General features: G+C 45.1%; 1 protein-coding gene across 3 annotated transcripts in view; it reads left to right on the plus strand.

Moving 5' to 3' along the window:
• The window catches only part of EFNA4 (ephrin A4), a 56943-nt gene extending 47250 nt beyond the window's left edge, over positions 1-9693 (plus strand). For 2 of the 3 annotated variants that reach the window (XM_089483519.1, XM_089483516.1), the window contains exons 4-6: positions 610-669; positions 1272-1693; positions 8508-9693. In XM_089483519.1, coding sequence (XP_089339645.1) covers positions 610-669; positions 1272-1363 — 152 coding nt within the window. In that variant the 3' untranslated portion in view covers positions 1364-1693; positions 8508-9693. The remainder of the gene's footprint in view (positions 1-609; positions 670-1271; positions 1694-8507) is intronic. The other variant, XM_089483517.1, reaches the window with a different exon arrangement.
• Positions 9694-17005: the final 7312 nt, after the last annotated feature.

Below are 17005 nucleotides of genomic sequence, written 5' to 3' on the forward strand. Positions count from 1 at the left end.
AATACTCATTTAACCAACCTATGAAAGGATGGAAGGCTGAGTCAACTTTGGAGCCCTGGGATCAAACTCACAGTCTTGTGGCTGCAGCACCAGCATTTAACCACTGTGCCACCAGGGCTTGGAAAAGTTCCTTTTAGGTGGATGGCAACTCCAAAATCCCCAGTGGCCCAATAGAGTTGATGGCCCAAAGCTGAGTAGATAGAAGACCCTGGATTTGGCTTCATGCTATGTAACTGTTGAAACACTTCATTTTCCATCTGTGGGCCCTTTCATACTATACTACAAAGTTAAAGCCCTTTGATTCCAGTTTAACTACCATGCTATGGAATCCTGAGATTTTTAGTTCTGGGAGGAATACTTATAATTCTCTGCCATTTCTCTGGTGCCTCTTCAAATTACAGACACGGGTTCCATAGGGTGGAACCTTGCTATTTCAAGTGGTGTCATAGCACTATAACTATGTAGTGTGGAAAGACCTATAGAATGGTTTTCATCAGAATAAGCTAAATTGAAAAGAGAGTACTGGAGGGTATAGCCACATAACAGACTGGGAAGGGAAAGGGCAGATCTGTTAGAAGCTCTTAGATAACCCAGTTCTTTTGCTTCCAGCTGCAGAACCTGTGACAGAGGGGCCGAAATCTCAACCACACGGAAGAGGTGGCTCAGAGGGTAAGTTTTGATGTTTCACACCAGACTTGAAGCAGTATAGTTGCTGAATGCATTGTATAAATGGAGCAACTAAGATCATACAGATCCCTTCAATGTGTGTAATGCTTTGTGGAGGAACATAAGCAAAATAGCCCAGGGTCCTGGCCCAAAGACCTTCCAGTCTTAAATTTTGATGGGAAAGCACTGTTCCAGAAGCACATTCACTCACTTGTGTAGAAATCCTGCTTGCTTATGGCAACTAAATGGGTGCTTGAATTCCAAGCTGCACAAATTGGGTTCTCAGCCTGATCTAGCAGTGCTCTTGTTACGTTGGTTTGTTCTCAGTGGCTTCTCTGGAAAACCTCTCCCATGTTTTTTGGGGAAACAAGCAACACTGGTTCATCCAGTTTCAGCCTGGTCCTGGTTTTGGATGCGTAAGCAGGTTACAGACTGCATCCCAGAGCATGGAAAAAATTATGTGTTTGGAGTAGAGCTAGCTAGAGGATTATTGGAATTGTAGTCCAAAAAAGTAACATTTCTAGGCTCTGCTGAATCCCACAGCCCCCATGAGTTTGCTCCCTTTTTTCAGTATCTGTTTCTTGGTTCTTTTTCCTTTCCCACAGATGCAGCAGTACTGCCTGGGCGCAGTTCTGCCCCATCCTGGTGTAGCTGTCCCTGCCTGGGGCTGATCCCCTTCCTCTCTCTGTGGCTCTGACCACTGCAGGGAGGGCCGGCTCTCCTCTGTGGCCCCAAGGCGAGCTGAGGAGCACTTGAATGAGTGTTTGCTCCACCACTCTGCTCCCTGCTCCGCTTGGAAGGATGCTGGATTCCTTGCTTGGCACTTTGGGCACTTGGGAAGTGCCCTCCTTCTGGTTCTCTTCCCCAGCTGGAGGCTCTGCTTCTCAGAGACTGACTGAGCTCCTGGCTGCCAAGTAAACCGGGCCAAAGGGAATGGATACTGCTTCCCCCATCATCTTCCCTCATGATTCTCACCTCCACTTCTACTTGAGACTTATTGAAACAAGAAGGAGATCTTGACTGGGAGGTAAGTCTTGAAAGGGAGGAGGAGGTGGGTGGGGAAGAGGAAGAATCAGACAGCTGGAAAGAGAACAAGGGGCTCCATCTTTTTATTTAGGCCTGCCTCTGACTCTTAATTCATGTGGCAGGGAGATCTTTTAATGGGGCTTGATATGCTTTTAAACTTGTTTAACTTCGTGTTTTTAATAGAATGTTTAGGCCTGTTACAGACTGCCAAAATAAAGCTGCTTGGGGTCTCTTTGGAGGTATGCTATTTAAATGATGCATGGGTCCTAAGAATCCGGAAGCTGCACCAAAGCTGCACTCCAGTGCTTAGGAATGGAGTATGGCTTTGGCGTGACCTCTGGACTCTTCGGACCCATGCATCATTTAAATAGCATGCCTCCAAAGAGACCCAAAGCAGCTTTATTTTGGCAGTCTGTAACAGGCCATTGTTTACTTTTTCCCCCCATCTGCACTTTGTTACAATTTGTTGTAAGCTGCCTTGGGTCCTATGCTGGGAGAAAGACAGGATATCAATTAAATAAACAAGCAATAAATAAAATTTCAGCCTTTCTCCAGTGTGTTGCAGGATCTGCACTGCCAGTCATAACTACGGGATCTCTGACAAATGGATAGTATGGAAAGCAGGGTGCTTGGCTATTGACCATTGTAGCTACAGTCATTTCTCCACATTTGTGGAGGTTAGAGGAACAATCCCCCTGCGAATGGAAAATCCATGAATAAGGCTCCCTCCTCTCCAATGCTTGGCACAGCATTCATGAATGCCAAGTTCATGAATGTGGAGGGAGGACTGTAAATGTAACCTCCCCATTCAGTGGCAGTGTACCCCAGCATCGTGGGTAACCTTTTTAACTCAAAGGTTGAATTCAGAGGCCTCCTCAGCCACTTCTGGTGATGGGTGAGGTCAAAGACAACAGTGGTGGGGCCAAAAGGACCAACAGGTTTTAGCTTCAAGCTCTTATTGCCAATAACTGAGCCATAGGAATCAACCCTTTTAGGAAGGGTCAAAGCCATGCACAAACTGGGAAACTACCAAAGGATTGTATCATGTGGAAGGGCCATTTCAGGAAGGGCAGATTCAGCCCCAAAGTCTAGGGTTCCCCACCCCTATCCTAGGAGCATGGGGGAAAAGGAAACAATAAGAGAGTGTGAAGTCGAAGGCTTTCATGGCCAGCACCATAGTTTTTGTGGGTTTTTCGAGCTATGTTCTAGAAGAGTTTCTTCTCTGAAGATGCCAGCCACAGATGCTGACAAAATGTCAGGAAGAAACTCTTCTAGAACATGGCCACATAACCCAAAAAACCCACAAAAAACAATAGGGGAGTGCTTTGTCCCCTGTGTCCTGCTTTTGGACTTCCCACTTGGACATCTGGTTAACCAGTGGGAAAATTGGGGTGTCGAACTAGATGGGCCCTTGCTCTGACCCACTGGACCCTGACAACTACCCCATGATAACACCAATCCATCCTTTTTCTTTTGCTTAAGCTTAAAAGGTTATCTTATCTTTCTTTCTTTCATTCTTTTGCAAGCAAAGCATCAATTTCCCATGCTCATGAGCAGTCAAGCTTGTTGAAAACAAAAATGTTCTTGCAAACATTTTGTTTTTAATTGAGACACGGAATTTGCCTTATAAGTAGAATGTCGTAAGTGCCGTGATGCGGGGCCTACAACAAAATGGGTTCCTCCTGTTCAGAGTTCTGTCTGGCCTCTTCCAAGGAGCTCCTTTCCATTTCCTTTGGGCTTTCTCCACTCAGCTTCCTGTCCTATGTAATAGCCAGCAAGGGGATGCTTAATTCTCCTTGGACTGCTTGAAGGTCACCCCTACATGCTCACCTTTCAGTGTCATAGAATCATAGAGTTGGAATAAACTGCAAGGGCCATCCAATCCAACCCCATTCTGCCATGCAGGAACTCACTATCAAAGCACCTCTGACAGATGGCCATCCAGCCTCTGTTTAATAACCTCCAAAGAAAGAGACTCTACCACACTCTGAGGGTGTATGATCCACTGTCAAACAGCTCTTACTATCAGGAAGTTCCTCCTAATGTTTAAAGCGAATCTCTTTTCCTGTAGCTTGCATATTCTTCTATGTTCCATTCTCTGGAGGAGCATAAAATAAGCTTGCTCCCTCCTCAATATGGCATCAAGTATTTAAACAAGGCTATCATATCACCTCTTAACCTTCTCTTCTCCAGACTAAACATCCCCAGCTCCCTAAGTCGTTCCTCATAGGGCATGGTTTCCAGACCCTTCACCATTTTGGTGGCACTCCTTTGGACACGCTCCAGCTTGTCAACATCCTTTTTGAATTGTGGTGTCCAATACTGGACACAGTATTCCAGGTGAGGCCTGGCCAAAGCAGAATAAAGTGGCACTATTACTTGCCTTGATCTAGACATTACCCCTAAAGGTTTTTTTCTTGTGCTTCAAGCCTTGTGGTTCTCCTACATCCCTTTCTTGTTTAAAGAGGGACAATTTCAGAGGGCTAGGAGACTATTTTCCTACAAAAACATACACACCAGAACTACCATGGTCCACTCCAACCACTTCCAGCAGGCTGTAAGAGCTTCTTCTATTTTCAGAAATGTAGCATAAAAGAGGTACAGGTGAGCACAGCATGTATAAGAGGAGAACTGGGCCCCTTAGATGCATTTTTTCTTTTCCTGAATTCTTGGCCCTAATGATAGGCATGAAGGGCTCTATGAGTCACCAAAAACAGCTTTGTGGCCCACAGGTGGGCTGCGTGATTGCTATTCCGTTTCTGTTGGCCTGGTGGGGTTATTTAGACTATGTTTGGGCCATAAACAATCAGATGTAGGTGACAGGAGATTTTTGGCTTAGTAGTGATATATTTGAAAAAGACCTCTGTAATATTGTTGATCATAAATTGAACATGGTCCAGCATTGTGCTGCTGTAGCAACGAAGGCAAATAATACTTCAGCCTGTATTAATACAACTCTAGTTTCCAAGACAAGGGAAGTAACAGTCCCATTATATTCTGCGCTTCTCAAGCCTTATCTGGAATATTTGATTCAGTTCTGAGAACCTCTTTTTAAAAAGGATATAGACAAGTTTGAGCAAGTTCCGATAAGAGCAACACTAATGATATGGGAAAGAAAACATAGGAGAAGAGGACCTTTCACCATACCTTTACCTAGAAGAGGTTGGCGGGTTACAGATCGCCATTTCGGATGTCCTCAGGACGTCCCAGTTTGAAAAAGGGGCATCTCTTCTAGACGCCCCTACTCCTATTATGAACAGAGTCCGTAACAAATGGCGGTGGCCGTTCCACACGGCCGCCGCCATTTTGACGTAACAGACGCTCTGCGTCTGCACGTCGTGCCCCGGAAATGATGCCACGAGTGCGCGACTAGCACCTCATGGCGTCTTTTCTGGGGAGCAAGAAGGAGCGGGATTTTTGCGCTCCTTCTTTGCTGCGTCCGGGAACCGCGCCTTTTGGCTGCTGCGGTTCCCGGACGCAGTAACCGGCAGCAGCAGCAGACTGCCGCTTCTCGGTGGTCTGTAACACGCCGTTGTCTGCTTGATAACTTGGTACTGCGTGTGAGTGATACTGACTCGATCTGGACAGTGTAGTGGGAAGGACAAGACAGATGGATGGTTGCCTCATTCTGCAGCTCAGATGGCTTTCTTTTCTATTTCTGTTACAATTTCTGAGGTGCAATATCTGAATTGGCCATTTGGGGGAACCAGAGATGTTTTTTGGTTTTGGTTTGTTGTTATATTTCCAATGGCACAATAGTAACTGTAACGTTAATAATAATACTGCAGTGAGTTGTTGTTCTGGAGTGCAGCAACATTAACAGCTAATGTTAAATAGTTGGGTGATTAGTATAATGAGTAAAAGAACTACTTTATTTCAAAAAACTTACATCCCAGGATCTTTTCAGATATGGTAGGAGTGATTTTTTTAAAAGAGCAGAAGCAACTCAAAGCCAATAATGAAACAACAAGCACGAACTGCTAGGCTAGTGAAAGGGCATTGGAGTCGGGAGGAAGGGACAAGGCAGAAAATTGCAGAGCAAATCACATAATCTATTGAGGCAGATCTAAATCAAATAGCAGAACCATGAAAATGTCAGAAGTCGATATGAAAGCCTTCTAGGAGGGGTTTACATCAATGTCAGTAAAGGGCAACACAGAGATTTGGTTTTGGGGTATTAATAGGGATTGTATGTCTGTGTATGTTTCTATGAATGTGAGAACTAAACTGCGATAACTACTCTGTGTGAATTTCATTAGATGGGTGAATCTGTGGACAGCAAATTAGAACTTCCATCTGAGAAGTCTTCTCTCTGGAAGCAAACAGGCTTATTACTGTACTTATTTCTCTCTTTGGAAAATGAGGAGCTCTGAGCAGTCATGTGCAGGTTATACCTCAGTTAATGAAGTAGATATATTCCTGGGCATTACTGTGTTAATAGAGGCAAAATAACATGGAATGACTAGAGGTAGGTTCCTGCACTGCAAAAAGCAGTTTGACATTTTCCAGCAATCTTCTCCTCTCCCCAAACTAACAACAGATCCGGTAAGCCTTGTATAAATGAACAATAACATTTTGAATCTTCTAGATGCCACTTGAGGGCTTCTTCTAAAAAGTATCCACAGATTACGTTTCACTAGCCCTCCTTCACCTTTTAGCCAGTGACAATGCTGCTAAAAACTTCTCACTCAACAAAGGATGAGGAGAAAAACAGGGCTGGGCAAGTATAAAAGGCCTTTGTAAACAGTTACCATAGATCCTCGACTATAAGTCAACCTCATGTATAAGTCGAGGGTGAGTTTTGGGACCAAAATTATGGGTTTTGCTATGACCCATGGATAAGTTGCGGGTATTAGGGGCCTATAGCAAAGGATCTAAAGTACGAAGCAAAGTAAAACAATGTCAAAGAACGTATAAAATTCCAGCAGACATAACTCTTTGTGCTCACTCTTAAGGCTGGATGAATGGGAGAATAATGGAGGTCAGTGCTTCCAGGATAGATTGTACTCTTGCTTTTCACCAGGTGATCGTTCCTTCTTTTAAATTAAGTTAAGATACAATACTTACATTGACCCATGGATAAGTCCACATAGGGGTTTGGGGTCAATTTTTTTTAACCTAAATTTCTAGATTTATACATGAGTATATACAGTACTTTGCAGAGGTTTTGTTAACTGAAGCATGCCTGTAGTAACAAATGTTGAAGAGCAAGAACTCATCATAATGGTCTCCCCACTCCACACAACCACACTTCGCAAGTAGAGTCCAACAGCACTTGAACATCTAATGCACATCAATGAAAATATATGCCAGCATGGTTACGTTAGATCTCACAGTTGTGCAAATCCAGGAAACTTTCAGGGGTAGCTGCAAAATACAATAACATTGCAGCAAAATACAACAGAATCCAAAAACCACAGAAGAGCAATGAATACTTTTATTAGCCAACCAGAAATGCAGACATTGGATTTTGTTGTATGATGTTTGTATTTTGCTGCATGGCCAGCACACCTGAAAATGTTTACTGGATTTGAAGACAGCGAATTTTGCCTTAACAAGAGGGAGCTAATGGACTGGGACTTAATTCTTTTGGGAGGGGGATGAAAAAAAATCATTGCAAGGAGAAAAATTCTTATTTGAAGGGACAATGCCTTCTCTTTTCCCTCTTCGTAGCTGTATCCCTGAATGTCTTCTTGGTAGCGGCCTTCTGCTTTCTTGTTAAGAAGAAAATCTTAGAATACACCTTGCCATCAGATTCTAACAGGAGGTGTTAAGAGGTCAGAAGCCACACCAAAGCCATGCTCCAGTCCTAAGGACTGGAGCACAGCTTTGGCACAGCTTCTGGCCTCTTAAGATGTGTGCAGCATTTAAACAGCATACCTCCAAAGTGACCCGAAGCAGTTTATTTTGGCCTGTCTGTTCAGGCCCAATGTTAAACTAACAAAAGAAATAATGGCGGGTTACACACCGCCATTTAGTACGTATTCTATACGTACTAGGGTTAGGAAGGGGCGGTGCTTCCGCACCCCCCAACCCTAGTACGTATAGAATACGTACAAGATGGCGGCACCCAGTTCATACGGGCGCCACCATCTTTACGTATCGGACGCATAGCGTCCAGACGTGTCGCGGCGCCTATGACGTCGTGAATGCGCCAGCGGCACCTCGCGACGTCACAGAGGCGCCGCAAGAAGGAGCTCCATTTTGGAGCTCCTTTTTTGCTCCGCGCAGGAGCCGTGCGGTGTGACTACTACGGCTCCCGCACGTAGCAGGCGGCGTCGGCCTGTAGCCCGCCAAAACCACTTAAAATATTATTTGAAAATAAAGATTAAAAACAGTGCAGCATCATTAAAAGCCCTTCTCCTATAAGGAGTCAGTCCCCAGTTTCAGCTTGCTAGAACAGAAAGGTCTTTACCTACAACTGAAAAGACAACAGCGTTCCAAAATCTGGGAGCCACAATGAAGAAGGCCCTTTTCTGTGATCCCACCAACTGTGCCTGAAGAGAGGTGTATCATTCCTGAAGACCTTGCTTATATGGGAAAGACAGTCCTCCAGATGAGAGCCCAAGATTGTTTTTAAGGTTGCCTGGGTCTTGCCTCTGTGCCATTTTAAAAAAAGATTTGAGTCGCTTCTTGTTGAAATAGTGCAGCGAGGGCCAAAAGTGTTGTGAAAGTGCCTCCAGGAGGATGAAGGGCATTAGGGGGCAATTTCAAAAATTGGATGTATGTGTGAAACCTTGTGCCTCCCAACCCTGAGAGTTGCCCACCACCCTTGGACTGTTGGAACTCACAAAATGTCTTGTCTCTCCCTGCAGGTGTTTCGCTGTGTCCTATTTCCACTGGATGATGGAGATCTTTAGTTTCTTGCCACCTACCAGAGAAAAGCACCAGAGGGAAGGACTTATTCTCTTCCTCCTTCTGCCCAAAGGACCCCCCTCAGTTTGAGTTTGGAGAGGAAAGTGGCATCATTTTGATGGTTCAGGGGGCTCCGGAGATCTGTCTCCAGAATGGTATGCCAAAGACAGGGGAACGTTCCCTTTGTTGTTTCTGTGTGAGGCTGGACTTCTTTAGAGGTGGAGGGGGATGTGCCTTCTGCCTCAAATCCTTCCTTCCTCCCCTCCACTGAAAAAACTGGACCATTTAAGCCTCCTACCATCATCCCTTTGTGTTCTCAGCGAGAACGACCCCAGCGAAGAAAGCAACAGTGCTCTTGTCTTCTGTGAAGATGCCGCTTTGGTGTTGCTGCCAGATCTCCTGGTTTCTGATTCCTGTTCTTTGGAACCATGTTATTTTTGTTTTTCCTTTCCTAGTTGTCAATTACTGAGCCAAAACGATTAAAAAAATATGTCAGAAATTCCGCCCCCTGCTTCCTCTCCCTACTACTTCCCCTGCCACCGAAGCAGCTGAAAAGATGATTTTTGTGTATGAGAGAAAGAGAAGAAGGGAGAAAAAACAGTTTTTGTGTAACAGAGGAGTGTGTGCCTTAAGTGCCTTTTCAGCAGCTATGGAAAAACTGACACACTTCTGGGGTCCCCAGTCATTCCGTACATAGGGTTGTCAGGATGAAAACTTGGAGGGGACTCCTGTACATTTAATGGGTGCCTAGAAGCAACTGCATGGCTCACAGAGTCACCTTGTTGTACGACGGGCAGCACCTTCTTCTCATGAAATTGCCCCTTCCACACAACCATTAAAGGTACAGGAGCCCTCTCTAGTTTTCAGTCTGGCAACCCTACTCATACATGGCTTTTGGTATGCCCAGGGAAAGAGGCCTGCTGTGGTTTCCCTATGAACCACCCACCACATACAGGCAGAACCTCCAAATACATGCATATGCTCCTTGGTGTGTAGCCTGCTGAGGTTCATTCCTACTCTGGCATCAGAGCAGACCCTGAAAAAATAGAAGAGGGAAACTAACAATGCCCTACACTGTGATATGTCAAAGGAATAAATGTGTTCAAAAAAATAAAACCACCACTTTAACATGTAAACAATACTAAATTATTTTATACAGTGACCACATGGTAGTAATACGGAAAAGCATTAAATAAACATCCAAAGTACTATGTAAAACAGAGTATCCCAAACTAAGTCCATGTATTTCCTAATAATTTCTGTTGCAGGACACATTTTTTCCTATTCCAATGCCACAGCATTATTTCTCCCTTCTCTGAGTTGTCCCCCCCCCCCCCAATGACACATTTGCCTTAAGTCCAAGTGAGGCAGATGCCTCAGGCAGCAGCTGGCAGAAGGTGGCAGCAAAGTGTTGGAGCTGTGTGAGCCAAGGCTCATCTCCTGCCTTAACATACAGATGAGAGCATTGTCCCATCACCGGTGTTGAAGCTACCAATCCTACTGGCTTTTGTACATGGAACAAGAAGGATTGAGCACTCTCTTGTTGTTTGGTTTTTGCCTCAGGTACCAAAACGACATCTGTTGCTCCTTTCCTTCCTCCTCATCACATCCGGAGCATGAATAAACCCAGAGGACAAAGGCAGGATTCAGGTTGTTGAGTCTGGTCAAAGGAGTGAAGAGCTGGGCCTTAATGAAATCCATATGTTCCACCCATTTTGTCCCTGGTTTTGCAGGGGAGATTCTTTAAGCCAAATCACTCTCTCCCAACTATCTTGGTGACCATGAAATAATAAAAATAGCTAAGAGAAGAAGTAGGGGTATAGCTACTATGTGGGGAGCAAAATGAAAGCATTGCCCTCTTGAAAGAATACTGTCCCCTCCAGTGAAATTTTCCATCAGTCCCTAAATGTGTAGAGGGTGAGACCTTAATAATCACCCCCAACTAGAACTCATATTTTCCATGTTTGCATTCCCTTCTTCAAATCTGCCTGGCTCTTTTCTTTGGATGTAGACACTTTATTTCCATTTGCTTAACTGAAGTTACCGCAATGCTAGAAATTTGAGCACTGAAGGAAACTTTCATTGGTGGGGACAGAATGCTTATTTTGACGGAAGGTCCAGGACCACATGACTCCCACTTCTGGGGCAGTATCCACAACCATTGTCCCACCAGCAATTTAATTTAATCAGGGAGCCCTGGTGGCGCAGTGGTGAAATGCCAGTTTTGCAGCCACAACATTATGAGTTCGATCCCAGTGATCCAAGGTTCGCTCAGCCTTCCGTGCTTTCATAGGTTGGTAAAGTGAGTACCCAGATTGTTGGGGGGCAAGCAATTTACAGATTGTAAACCACTTAGAGAGTGCTGAGTTCACTTTTAAGCGGTATAGAAATGTAAATGTGGCTGTGCCAGAGTGCCCCCCACAGTTGTATTTTGCAAGGCAGAATCCCAGAGCTGGATCTTGATGGGAAAGTGGGAGTTTGCTGTGGGGTTCGTTCCACATTCCCCCATCATTTTCTTCTCTTCCCCTGGGCTCCCCACCTTCTCTCACCACACTACTTCCAACCACCGCTTGGTACCGTGACCTTCCAGGCGGTTAGGATTAATTGCAGTGTTTGATATTGAGATGTCAGGAAATGTCACAATGGAAGTTTTAATTATCAATTGCCTGCTAGCAATTAACATAGATGCCTCTGTGAGCTGGGCCTGGCAGGGACGCTCATGCCATGGCAATGACTAAGCCTCTGTTCTCTCCCATCCCCCACCCTGAACATGATGCTTCCTATGCTGCTTTGTGGGGTGAGGGATCTAGCCCTTGTGGGGATGTGCCAGCTTCTCTAGGGTGCGGGTGGCAGAATAAAACAACATGGAAACAATAATTCTAGGTTGCCTGCCTGTGAGACAAGATGAAGCTCTCCACCTCTGGCATCAGACATGGCTCAGGTTGATGATGTGGATACACTGCTGCAGATCATATTGGGACAGAAAGAATATTTGTATAGCCAACCTGCCACATTCATGGGGGTTAGGGACTCAGGACCCCTGTAAAAGTGGAAAACATGAATGCAGTCGCTGCTGCCAACCCCCTCCAAAGTCCGAGGCTGCTCTGTGCACATTCACACAGCAGCATCAGACTTTGTTTGCGGTGGCAGCAAGTACTGGTGTTCCCCATTTCAAAGCTGGAAGCTGTTGTGTGAATGTCCGTGTGGCAGCTTCAGTGCCAGTAACTAACTTATGAACAATCAAATTGCAGATATGAAACCAATGAGTGTGGGAATTTGGGAGGGGGGTGGTGGTTAGGAGATCCTGTTCAAAACAGACTAACAAATATTGTGCAGTTTTGTCCTGATATTCGAATGTCCCAAAGGCAGAGGAGTTATTCTGCAGAGGAAAACATAACAGCTTTGTGCACAAAACCCAATTATCCATACAGAAAGTGGCTTTTCTGCACAGAAAATACTGTTTCTTGGGCTGGAAATGTATACTCTGCACAAAAAAACAGGGCTTGTGCACTAAAAAAGTGATTTTCTCCACAGAATAAACCTTCCGCAACACTTTAAGAGGTTCAAATATAAGGGGGATACTGGAGGGAAATGTCTGGATATTTTTCCAGAGCAGGGAGAAAACCACTACAATTATTCATGAAATAGCAAAGCATTTATATCCCTGAAGTTGTATCATTCAGGTCCATTCTGCATTCAGGTGCAGATCTCAATATTTTGTGGATTAGGCATGTGTGTATGAGTTTAAATACTGCATTATACTGCTGTTTATTCTTGAAAAAAGGAATGCACAGTAACACTTTGTTTTTATTTTTTCTAAAATCTGCCAGCACTAATGGGATAGCCAAAAAAAGTTTTGAATGACCATGCATACAAGGTCCTGTTTAGCATAAAAGTGTGAGTGGCTTCAAGTACCCCATAGCTTGGTAGGCTTCTTTCCATGGCAAACAGAACCAGAATGAATCAAGAAATCAGTGCTACTCAAAGTGGTGGTCCATGGACTGATCCTGGCCCCAGGAAAGAAAGAAACAATTGTAACCAATGGAATGGGCATAAATATGGTATTGGTCACTGGCACAGTAAGGAAAAATGCTGCTAGTACCCCACATTAAATCGCTTAAGACACACTGCTCTAAACTGCATAATGTACAGTTGGCCCTCTTTATCCACGGATTCAAGCATCCACGGCTTGAAAATATTCAAAAGAAGTATAAATTCCAATAGAAAATCTTGATTTTTCATTTTATACAAGAGACATCATTTTGCTATGCCATTGTATTTAAGGTCTCAGATCAGCCTTTTTAGTCATCAACGCGCTTGTAGAAAGCGCGGGATAAGTCCTTCCTGAATCTTCATTCGCGAAGAAAAGCCAGAGAGAGAGTATTTAATGGGACTTGAGCATCCACGGATTTTCGTATCCACAGAGGGTCCTGGAACCAAACCCTAGTGGATACCAAGGGCCCACTGTATATGCAGGTTGCAGAAACCAGAGTTGCCTCCTGCAGAATTCAGCCTTGGAATGTTTGTATTTGCTTAAATCCTGCTCAAGCGTATCTTCGCAGTCTTTAGCAAAGCTAAGTCTTACCACTTCCTCAGTAGCATTTTTAATTGTGATGTCCCTCTTTTGATGCTTGAGGTTTACCTAATATTTAACCAGTCTTCCAGGTCTTTCTGTTACCTGACTCTCAGCCAGATTGGGCATGAGGCAGGGAGACAGTGGTTTGCTTGTACACATAAAATTGTGCACGCTGCAGCAAACCGCATTTGCCCATTCTCGCCGCAGACAGCTGTGACATCCCCCTCTCCCACGTTTGCCGGATTTATCCCCACCTCCCCTCCCAGCACCTTCAAAGGCGCAGCATGGTATAACTCTGCCTGACGTTAATGGCCCCTGCACCATCTCCACACCTAAAAGGGGCAATTTGAAAGCACCCCCCACTACCACCACCACCACAAATCAAGCCCGGAGAATTAGAGCTGGCTATAAAATGGGGCTGGTGGTTTCTGGATGAGGCCCTACTGCCAAAGCCCTGCAAAACAAAGTAGGCTGTACCAGCAAAGAGGTGTGTGGGTGGGAGCTGCAGTGTTTTGTTTGTGTGTGTCTCTCCCCACCTCCCATACACACAATATGTTACCTTGGACTGAAAATAGTGTTTCCATAATTCTACGGAAAAATGAATTTATATGTAAGAACCTCATCTCCTCTAGAGGGTGCTGAGTGTAGCATCAGCAATTCTTACCCCAACAGAATGGAGACTGTGAAACAGTGGTCCCCAAACTGTGCTTTTTAAAGAGATTCTCAACCTCAGCTCCCAGAAGCCTGAGCCACATTGGCCAATAGTCTGGGGCTCTGGGAGCTGAAGTCCAAAATCCCTTAAAGGGCACAGTTTGGGGACCACTGGTGTGAAAGAAACTTAGAAATGGGTCATTTTGCCCTGGTTTGATTTTAATAGGTTTCACGCATCTCACCATAAATTTTCACAGGTGTGATCAACCTGGTGGATTTCGCCCCACCTTGGTGAGGCCATGTGCCGTCTCTGGACAGAAGGAGCTCCTCTGTTCAGATATTCTTTGCCTCTGTCTTCCCGAGCGTCTGTTAAGGCTTCAAGGTAGCCCCTCTTCTGCTCACCAGGCCTTTGGCCCTGGATGTAACTGCCAACACTGCCTTGGCCCAGCAGCCCTCTCAGCCCCCTCCGATCGGTTGCGCCTGCAGTGGAGCGTGGCGGCCTAAGCATCTAATCCATGCTCCAGGGGCGCAGGAGGGGGTGAGTGGCTGTGCAGCTGTAGCAGCCAAGACTTGCCACAGCATGTTGATTTCACGGTCCTTTATGTACAATTGCAGCTTGGTTTCCTCTGATCCTGCTCCAAGTGTTTTGGCCTTTCCCATTCCCAGCTGTGTTCTCACTCTTCAGGACAAGGCTAGGGAACGTGCGCATCCCCCTCATATGACAATGATGTCCTCTTGTCATTCCTCACCAGCTTGGCTGGGCTGGCCGTGTCTGGTGGGATGGGAGCCTGAGAACATCCAGAGAGACTCACATATTCCCAGCCCCACCTGAAAAAGAGGAGGAGGAATAGGAGGAGGAGGTTGTAACATCAAGACTGGAACCCGACCTGTTTTCCGCAATGGGTGTTGCGTGAACAACCAGTCATCAAAGTGGTCTGCTCAGAGGGCACTTTTCCAAGCAAGGTAGCAGAAAGTAGAGTTCGAATGAACCCACTGATTAAGGGGGAGAAAAGATCCAAAGTCCAGTGTGGGGCTTTTAGCGGGCCAGAAATGTATCTGTTCCAAAAAGAAGAGGCTTTACCTCATATCCAGTCCCTTTCCTTGTCATGAAATTTGAGGGTCACAGTGTTCATCTTGAATCATAGAGTTGGAAGAGACCAGAAGGGCGATCCAGTCCAACCCTCTTCTGTCATGCAGGAACTCACAATCAAAGCATCCCCAACAGATGTCCATCCAGCTTCTGTTTAAAGACCTCCAAAGAAGGAGACTTGACTACACTCCGAGGAAGGAGTGTCTTCCACTGTTGAACAGCCCTTACTGTCAGGAAGTTCCTCCTGATGTTGAAGTGGAATCTCTTTTCCTGGAGCTTGCATCCATTGCTCCGGGTCCTGTTCTCTGGAGCAGCAGAAAACAAGCTTGCTCCATCCTTAATATGGAAATATGAAGACTTGCTGCTCAGCCTAACCATCCTGTATATGTTTTGAACTACAACTTCCATCATTCCCAACTGTAAATCAGTTCTTTAAGAATCCTATCCCCAGTTCATACTTCCTTGGCTGCAACAGCTGTTGCGTCTACCATGGTGGATCTTATTGGATCCTAGTGGCCTCAGTCAGCATCTTCTTATGATTTCAATATACTGTTATTTAGCTATTATGCCTAAATGCCCTACTAAAGTCACCAAATCCTGTCTGATCTTGGAAGCTAAGCAAGAACAGTTTTGGTTATTACTTGGACGGGAGACCACCAATGAATAGCAGGTGCTGTAGGGTATATTTCAGCTGACGATACTTGCAAAACCACCTCTTGAATATTTCTTGCCTAGGAAAACTCTATGAAATTCATGAGGTTGCCATAAGTCAACAGGCACAGGCACAGACACATGCACATGTGACTCCCATGCATGGTAGGTAGGTGTGCAGGAATTCCAAATACTCGAGACCAAAGAGGGTAATTTTGGTGGACTGCACTCCATCCACACACACACCAGCATTTGGAGGGAAACCACTACTATCCTTTGTTATCAAGTTTGAATTTTAATAAAATTTTGGAATAAGTGGACCCAAAAGTGAGGAGGACACGTAGTCAGCCTACATGGGAAAAGGCAGCATCCTTAGAAAATAGACTTGGAAAAGCCCCACAGGTAGTTTGGGAGTTGCCAAACAAGAATGGCCACTGCTTCCAAAGATAAGAGAATAACCTTGGCCTCACACCTAATGGGCCAGTGATCAGCTTAAGCACCCAGCCCTTAATCTGTTTGCCCACCCGACTGTGTCCAGACTCCAGACCTAGTTGCATTGTTATAACTTCTCCTCTCTTCGGTTTAACAGTAGTCTAGGTAAACAAGCTTTTGCCTTGCACTATATGTCATTGCTACAGGCTAGATTCAGTCCATAAAAACCTAGGGTTTGGGGACCCTCAGTGTGCTATTACCAGATTACAGAGTGGTCCATGCCAGCCTGAACTCTGATCTTAGCTCCCTCGGCCATCTTTCCCCAAGTTCCGGCGGCCGTGAATCTCCATTCATCCAAACCTGCATCGGACTTCCCTGGAAATGGTAACGTATCTCCCGTAGTGGTGCCTCTCTCGCAACCTATCTCCCGAATCCACCCCTTTGCTTTCCACCAGTATTGAATGTGTTGTATGTGTGTTTCTACTTTAATAAACTTTAGACATTTAATTGGACATAGTCGGCATCCACATCATCTCTCTAAGGAGTTCCTGGTGACCTTTGGTATACACCATGGGACACGATCTTGGCGAAGGGCATTGTTAGGGGTCCCTCTCGGCAATTTGAGCTAATTAAAAATTCCCCTAATTGAGAAACTTCCTAACACCTTTTAATCCAAACATTTCTTTCAAATATGGGCTTTCCAAATGTCCTCGGGCTGGCTGGCAGTGCCAATATATCCCCCTGCCATTGAAATGGTTGATAAATGCCATCTTATCAAAATACTTGACCCAGACTGCTCTAACATCTTTTGAACAGTATGCAAAGCGATCTTGCAACACCTTTGAGACTAACTGGAAGGCAAACGTTGGTATGGCTTTCTTTTTGGCTCTTTTTCACAGTATTCTTATGGTCAAAGGTAATCAGGTGAGGTTCTTCCATACTGAAGGGCTTTTAAAGACGCAACAACAAAGGCTGGTTTAAAAAATGGTAACCTTGCCAAGTGACGCAATTGGCTCAGAGTTGGCAGATGCATTCAGTCTTCATTTTACAATTTTAAT

This window comes from Sceloporus occidentalis, unplaced genomic scaffold (genome assembly GCF_023333645.1).
Source record: "Sceloporus occidentalis isolate IW3139 unplaced genomic scaffold, rSceOcc1.0.p SCAF_20, whole genome shotgun sequence".
NCBI lineage: Eukaryota > Metazoa > Chordata > Lepidosauria > Squamata > Phrynosomatidae > Sceloporus > Sceloporus occidentalis.